Below are 8585 nucleotides of genomic sequence, written 5' to 3'. Positions count from 1 at the left end.
CTGGTATAGTCCGACGTTGAGCGCAATGAACGCAGCGTAGCGCAGAACGCGCGCCTTTCATTGGCCGTCTAATCTGCGCTCTCTACGTTATAGGTTTAACGTCGGATTGTAACAGAGCCCTTAACGTTTTCATTGAACATTGAGGCCTCGACTTGTATGTTTTTGTTTATTGATTTCTTTCAGGTACTCTGTTGGCGTGCATAGACGGACGATGAAAGACGTTTGTATGTCGACTTACCTCATGCTAAGTGACGCAATAGCGCCGCTTTATAGTCGCATCTTTCGGGCGCTACGTCAGTAGTTCAAAGTGGCGTCTCGAGGATGCGCTCGCGCCGAATGGCCGAGAGAAACAGGCCTGTAACATACACACGCATCTTGACCGCCCTGCTTTCCCCCCCCCCCTTCCCCCCAATTTCCCCTGTGGTTAATGTCTAATAACGCCAAATTCTAGTGTGATATTAGAAATTGTGGAAAACCAAAAGAGTATCTAACTAAATGTATTAAGGGTTAAGCTTTTTGTTATTGTGATTTTGAATTGCACGTGTGCTTCTTTGGTACTGTGAAAAGCGTTTGGATTAGCTCAATATCTCAGAAACACGGAGTGACGCGATTTGTTAATAATACCTATAGTGCGTACGCATATCTGTACATATTTATTTCCCAAGACAAACAATGTAATACTTATAGCTGGGCAAAGAAAGCAGCGTTCTGCCTGCACCTGTTACGTGAAAAGGTAAAAAAAAAACCTCAGCGAAAAACATAAGCAGTACATAATACTGACCCCAGCTTTACTTGAGTCAGGGGCGGAAGTAACGGCGTGGCAAAATCCACGTAAAAAAACATATGTTTGTTGCAGTCATTCGAACATTGTTCTGCAAAGCTGTTTCTAAAGTCCGTTATGACGTCAAAGATCAAGCGTAATGAATACGTGGGACCTTATTCCTCTCATGAGCGAAAACAAGTTATCTTCCGCCAACGGGTTTCAAAAGAGACAGCCCACAGCAGTTAGCCTTTCATATCCAACTCCTTCGTCTTGACGAAGGATTAGATTTTGAGCTACAACAGGTTTTCGATGAGTACACTACGCGGGACAATATGCCTCTGGCTCTGCTTGATGTATGCTGGTGTGGAATGTTGGCCCAAAGTTCGTCTAAGTTCAAGACAGGAAGTGGCCAAAGGTATGTAAAGGAATCGTTTTTTTTTTTTTTTTTTTTTTTTTTCAAAAGTGTTTTTGAAATTTGTTGCTTTCACTACTCCTTGAAAACATAAGCAATCATCTATTGACGAGTAAGGCAATAGAACTCTAGCCTTAGTGTCAAACCAAGGCCCGAGGAGTAGTGTAAAAACTGAAAACAAAGCAAATTGAAAAAAAAAATGGCGTTCTTAGTGTAGGCTTCAAATGAAAAATTAAAAATATTAAAATTCCTGAGTATTGCAGATGAAAAATTCGTTGTATATTTCGCGCACTCGTATAAGGAATTCAATATTGTTGAACCCTAGTTTGTGGTAGCATAGGTAACTATAATTTGGATTACATTTTTTTCTCGGTGGAGCGAAGACAATTAATTAGACATACTGGTCACGGCAAAATAGAACCTAAGGCAAAACATTCGCTTTTTTCTGTTTAATTGAAGCAGCTTTCTAGCCCACACGACAAAAAACCATTTAAGGTATAACGTCTAACAGACGAGCGTGATTTGTCTTTTGTGCCATATTTCGGCATGTGTGAAAAAAATTATATTAATATTATTATTAATTTTATTATTATTATTATTATTATATCCAATTTTTAATCCAAACGAACGTAACAATTTTGAGAAAAAACACATGGTTCAGTTACGATTTTATATAACTAAGACTGCTTCCAAGTAATTTCTCGATGATGGTATCTTAAAATGTTTCGACCACGACGCGAAGGCAATCGCCGAGAGTTCCAACAGTGTTTTCGCCTCAGTAACGGGTGTTTCGCAGGATGATGTCGCCGTAACAACCGACCTAAAAAACAATTATTATCGGTGTGCAGTGCATTTACCAGTAATGACCCTGGAAGACATTCGAATTTAGTAATGTAGTTTTCAACCAAAGAAGATACCGAGCGGTGTTTTCGTATTCATCTCTGTAACTTACGTCAAAATTTTGGGAAAGGTGTTTTTACGTTCAGGGTGTTTGATTTTCGGTTTTACAAATGTTTAAAAGAGCCATGGAACATTGTAGACAACCTGGTGATTTACAGCCTTCGACCAGATTGACAGCATGTTAAATCGTCTCTCGTCCTTTCTACCACAAGGTGGCGAAGCGTAATCGTCCACACGAGCGGCGCTCCGCCACTGATACAAGACCGGCACAGAAATATGCATGAGCATTTTGGAGTCACGGCGCGCGGTGGCAGTCCATAAATGACTACGTGTGGCTGAACCAGTGCGTTGTGTAATTTCTCGAGACGGTTAGCAGCAAGGAAAATCCTGCAATTACACTAATGCGGTTTGTGCAAGTGAGTTATACGGCCAGGGTGACAAAATATAAGGAGCTACTTATCGTGATAATTTAAATGTAGGACTTACTTTTTGATTAGAGAAAATAGACATAGGATTCCAACAAGGGACTTCATTAAAAACCGTTAAATCAGTGATATTTAGATATACTGAGCGCGTGGGAAGCGTAGTAGCGCGCTTAAGGTACCCGTTGTGCAAAGGTCACAAGGCTGGGAAAAAATGCTTTCCCAATAAAAAGGCGGAATATAAGGGACGAAAAAATCACGCGAGCCTGTTATCGCACAAGTGCCCTCGCTCCTACTGCACCAGTGGTAACTTTAGCGCTCTGACGTGTTTCCCACGTGCTCTAAGTATTCTATATGAACTGGTTTAGTGTTCTTCGATTGCGCTCTGAAAGTTTCTAATTAGAGTCATATGTTTATTTGCATTAAATAAAACGGCTATTTACATTTCTTAACTAATTAGCCGATTGATCGTCACGATTAGCCCCCTATACTATGCCTCTTTCGCCGAATATCTCACCTGCACAAACCGCAGTAATGAGGCTTTCGTCGCTTTTTTTTAAACAAATATATTAAGCTTGTTAATAAACACCCTATAATTCTAATGTATGAATGTTCAATCGGAAGTTAGTCAGCCTTAATGGGTGTCTGTTGTCTCAGCTGTAGATGAAAAATTTAGCGAGCGCAGTACAACATCTAGTCTGGGGTATTTAACGTGCACAACGCAATAGTGATACAATCACCGTGTATATTCAATTAAATTAAAAGAAGCGGTGCTATTCCCGACGACCTGAAAAGCACCATATTAATACCTCTTTATAAATGAGGTAAGCGCAATGGCGAATTCATACTTTATTTGCATAGCCTTTGTACTTGAAAAACATTCTTAAAAGCAATTACATATTTTATTGATAAGTTTGATCTCCCGTCGTCACATCAGTACTGTTTGATTGCTGTTTGAAGCACATGTTCTTTACTAGACGATTTTGCCGATACGCTGTACGCATTCCACAGCGACGAATTCTCTTGTGCTGTGTTTTTAGGTATATAAAAATTTGACTTGATCCCCCAAAATTCTATTTAAAAAATAGTTGACTGCGGTTTTTAGAGGACTATTTTTTGTTACTTTACAGTTTTTATCAAACAGAACGCAGCTGGCCTTGATTGCCAATGATAGGAGCGTACGCGTGACGTTAAAGGCAGGGGTATGGCAAGGTTATATTTTAGTCCCACTTTTGTGTAATGTCTATGTGAATGACCAAGAAAAAGCTGTATTTGAAGCACGAGTTTTTGATTGGTGTAGTAAGTTCATAATTGACAGAAAAGGCGATGGTGTATATTGCTTTGTTTTATGTTTTAATAAACTTAGTTGGAAGTCAGTCGCAGTCCCGTCGTATGTGTGCCTCTTCGTTCAAGTTCAGTTTGCGCTATTATATTAAATTATATTATTTGAATTTCAGTTATATCAGTAAGCTGACGATACGTTACTGGTGTCGCGTGAGAGAAAGTTTCCCAGTGCTAATATTTATTTCCACTCATATTCAACTCCATTGATAGACTGGTTTAGAACGAACCTTATAAAAATTAAAACTAGAAAAACAAAAAGATGCGTGTTGCAGCAGACCGCTGAAATAAGAACGCCTAGACATTGAAGCAGTGGTGAGGGTGCAGGCTACCTGATGTAAATTGAGCATAGGTGTTTGCCCCTTGTCCGCATCCCCAGTCTCGGGTTTACAACTATGCCTAGACATTCATTTCTATATCAACTCGTAACAATACATAGATTGTAATTGTGCTCCCATTGAGTATCTGAACACTACGAAATACTGGGAAATGCTAGGGCCGGGCGTCGATCAAATTTTTTAGCCCGAATAATCGGGTTAAAATATGTGAAACGCAAAATATGTGCGTTGCACATATTTTGGTGTGTGACACCTATTTGTGCGTGTCACCTATTGGTGTGTGTCGCCTATTTTTTCGAGCTTCCTTTTGTAGGTAAGTGCCGCGTATCTCGTCATTGTTTTATTTATGATGATATGCTAAGTTATATTATACCGGTGCGGTTCCCGTCCCAAAAGCTATTACGGGCTTCGGTGGACCCGTTGAACCCCCTTTGCATCACGAAGTCTGGCGATGAACTTATAATAAGGTTAACTAATATCATTATGATCATTATTAGTGTTATTGGCGTTATTGCTGTCACAGCTGGTATTGTTTTCTAAATTATGTGAGGAATAAAAATATAATTCTAGTACTTAGTAGTAGTAAAAGTGTGCGTACTCACCCACGAACCAATCAGCACAGAATGGCGGAGCCAAGCCCGATTCGATCAATCACAGCGCAGCAGAGCGGGCTTTTCCCCCTTTCCCATCCCAGTGACCCGTGAAAGGCCGCGGCCATCGATGGCCACGCCCACAGCGATCACCGACATAGATGGCCCCGCCCACAGGGCATTGGTGAGTGACCAATCGGAGCTTGCCTATGTCCCCGCCCCCGAGTCACTTACGTAAAGCAGGTGTGAGTCATATCCGCGGCGCGTGCTAGAGGCTTGGGAAAGGCATGTAGCAGGGGGGCTGTCAATCCAACGGTTGTCATCGCCACATGCTGTCAACGGGTTCGAGCTGCATTTGACAGAGGGCGCTAGGTGCTATAGCATTTGAATTGCGGCGCGTGGATCGCAGTGGTTGTCATCAACCACGTGATATCACCATGTTCGAACTGCAGTCGACGAGTGCGCTAGGCGCTTTTGGATTTGAATTGTGGTTGCGGAAAAGTGAATTTTGCGGGGCGTCATTGCTGCATCGCGTGACGAAGGTCTAGTGATATTTTTTTTTTACCGCGGCGCGGAGCTTCTTTAAACTCGTGCTATTTATCCGTATGTCGCGCACGCGAAATTCAGATCACCTCTTAGAGCTGTCCTGCTACTTGCCTTTTGTAACCTGGTTTAAAATGAAGGGGTAAATTTACGGTGTACGTCACTCACTTGTCAACTCTGCAGCCATGTGTAGACTTGAGAGCTGACGTCACATAACTCGTGTGGCATTCTCCGCCAGATTTAAATGCGCCATTGCTGCAGGTCATGTGACCAGGGTCATGTGAAATAATATTATCTGAAGCGTTGCGCCTAGCGTTTAATGTCCTTTGATGAGTACATTTATAAGATTTCACGATTTTCGGAAGGATTTCAAGTTATCGTTTCGTTCGTGGATACTCAAATTATTTGCAGACCCGACTCATTATGGTACGTTGTACGCGTTCTACGATCGAAGCCTTTTGCTTAGAGTTCACAAAATATAATTTAGTTCCGTTTTTCTCCAAAAACCACTTAACCAATCTTCCGTAAAATTCACGTCCATGATTTGTACATAAAGGCTCGCTTTTCTTCATTCTGCGAAAAAAAATCTTCAACGTCCTCACGACTACTTCTCCCGTCTTTCAAGCTATAGGGATGACAGTGAGAAACCACAAACCAAATGTATCGTTTCCTGTCATTGCATTGGGCAATTTTTGAGTTTCAACCATGTCCGCATAATAGACGCCTCAAAGTCCCAAAGATAGAATTTTGCGGTAGACGCTAAGGCGTTTAGTTTCCCTTACCAATGTATGTGCGTCCGACTCGTCTAAACACTTTTCCGCCTTTCTTCGTCCCGTATGTCGTGCCAGCCTGCTGATTCCCCAAAAGAAGCTGGATGACTTGCTTCGTAGTAGACCGCTTTCTTAGCGGACCGCTCTTTTGGTCGGTACTTTCAAGCGCGAAACGGTGAGAGGTACAGGTGACAATAGATGAGAGCAGAAACAGCGCCACTCATCAAGGGAGAATGCCTGTTGTACAGCTCGCAGTACAGTAGGTCTACATGGCTGGATTCCTCGAGTGCTTCTCTGTGAACCACCAGCGTTTTCACATAGGTGTAGGCAATCACCGATGAAATCTCCCTAAGGAGCGTCTCGACTTTCCTTCAGTGTCGTGGCTGAAAAGCGGAGAGAATTTCCTCGTCGTTAAAGTAATCTTGTCTAGAATTTCTTCCATGCTTTCTCGACCAGGCGCTTTGAGGCACGAGCTGCGGTAGAAACAGGATCAACAGGAGTAGGCGCGGTCGTCGATGGCCAGATGGGCCTTGGGGTCGGTGACCCAATCCGCTGCTCCGAGGAAACACTACGAAGGCGCTTCCGTGACGTGACCTTCTCCGTGGCAGAAGGAGAAGACTTTACTTGACAAATGGTCGCCCGCGCTTTGAGGGTCCTTCTTTTAAACCGATCGCGATTGACGATGCTCACTGCCAGGTTTCGTTTGACCAATAACCTCGTGACGCGATCGAAATGAGCCGGAACTTATTTTTTTTAAGCGTGAAACTAAATAGGAAACTAAGTCCACATCCACAATGTTAGATGATTGAAGAGGTTTATCGTCGATCAGAATTTCCAAGATTTGACGATCCCAGGTGAACACGGGTTTCAGTAGACTCAGAAGCGATCGACCGTTTTGTGTGTAGGTTTTTCTCAAGCAATTGACTACGGCGGAAAAGTCGTCATCATCCCCACGCTGTTCTTTGCTTGTTTGCGTTGCCCGTACTTTCGTAATGGGTGTCGCTTTAACCTCATTGTCGTCGATATTAGTGCTACTATCGTTCAAATTGTACGGACGTAACATTTTGTGTAGCGCTTGAATTATCTTCTTCAGCTTGATGTCGTCCTGTTCTTCGTCTTTCTTTAGAATCTTGGGAATGTTTTCCCTCTAAGGTAGGAGATGATACTTTTCGCATTTTATCAGTCTCGGATAGCCTTTGCGATGGCTCTTCTCCTAATTGCTGATATGAGGCCTAACAGAGCAGAAAGGCTCAGGGGTAGGAAGCCTTGCTTTAATACCAACGTCTTTCTTACGTTCTTGTGCGTGTTCCCTCAATTTCCCAGTCGCCGTATGACGGGCGCAGACTTGTCGTCGGCGTACCTCGTATAGACCGGAACAGTCAAGTGTGGTCGGTGCTCTCGCGTTGGGGTCTCCTGCTAGCCAGGCGTGTGGGCCAGGCGCAGTATCACGGAGTCGCACATCTCCGCGACCTTTGCGAGTAGGGTCCCTTGTGCCGCTGCGGCCATCCCGGCTTCCTGCTCCAGTGTGAACATGCCTGCAAGCACAAAAAAAAGAAAAGAAACTCCGCCCGAAACAAACACTAGCGCGCAAAACGATTGCCGCAGTCACAAAGCAAACATTAAGAAACACGCCAATACAACAAACGCGGATGTGACGGAAGGACGGAACGACGGTAGCAAACATGGGGAGTGGGAAAAAAGCTCACCGGAAGAAGAAACTAAGCCCCGTGAAATTCCTGCGAGTGGGTAGCATACCACGCTCGGGCGTCATTGGTACTCTGCCCACTCGCAGGAATTTCACGGGGCTTGGTTTCTTTTTCCCCGCGTTTGGCGCCACTGTGGTCGGTTTGCCTTGCTGCATACCCGACCCGGAGGAATTACACAGAGCCAGGGATGGGCAAAATACATGCAAATATGTATCGAACTACAAATACAAAATACTTCGTCAAAAATGTATTTGATTACAAATCTAATTATATTTCCAAAAAAGCATTTAAGTACAAGATACAAATACAATCAAATCTATTTGGTCTCCTCCAAATACTTTTCCAAATACATTCCTCAAAATTTGCGTCAGCGACTTCAGGGCACCTGCAACGGGTTTCTGGGTATCATTTTAATTTTGTATCGCACACTCGGGAGTTAGTGTGCGAGGCTCTATAACGTAATAGAAATATAATCACAAAAAAATGTAATCAGCTTGGATGTAAATGGCGAAAAAACGACAGAGATCCAAGCAGCTTTTTTTGTCGATTACATTTTGGTATAGACCAACAAAGAACTGAGACGACCAAGACGCGCAGCACTAGCTAGATAATTTTTATTGTTGCAACTCGCACCAGTTACGAAAATCTGGACGACCCGCGTATTTAGAATGTTCCAGGCAAAAATATGGATGGAAAGAAGCTGGAAAGCATCACAAGTTGTCACAGGCACTTATTTAGCCAGTCTGCCTGTGAACGTCGATTTCGTCACTATTCTTGCCCTAGACTAGCACCGTAATCAC

General features: G+C 43.1%; 1 protein-coding gene across 1 annotated transcript in view; it reads left to right on the top strand.

Moving 5' to 3' along the window:
• Nucleotides 1-1072: 1072 nt before the first annotated feature.
• LOC115328655 overlaps nucleotides 1073-8585 on the top strand; it is a 55885-nt gene continuing 48372 nt past the window's right edge. The window contains exon 1 of the mRNA XM_040210392.1: nucleotides 1073-1178. Coding sequence (XP_040066326.1) covers nucleotides 1073-1178 — 106 coding nt within the window. The remainder of the gene's footprint in view (nucleotides 1179-8585) is intronic.

Source organism: Ixodes scapularis, unplaced genomic scaffold, assembly GCF_016920785.2.
Source record: "Ixodes scapularis isolate PalLabHiFi unplaced genomic scaffold, ASM1692078v2 PGA_scaffold11__112_contigs__length_91849675, whole genome shotgun sequence".
Taxonomy (NCBI): domain Eukaryota; kingdom Metazoa; phylum Arthropoda; class Arachnida; order Ixodida; family Ixodidae; genus Ixodes; species Ixodes scapularis.
Note: the sequence above shows the minus strand (reverse complement) of the source record. Positions and strands in the feature narration are given on the sequence as shown.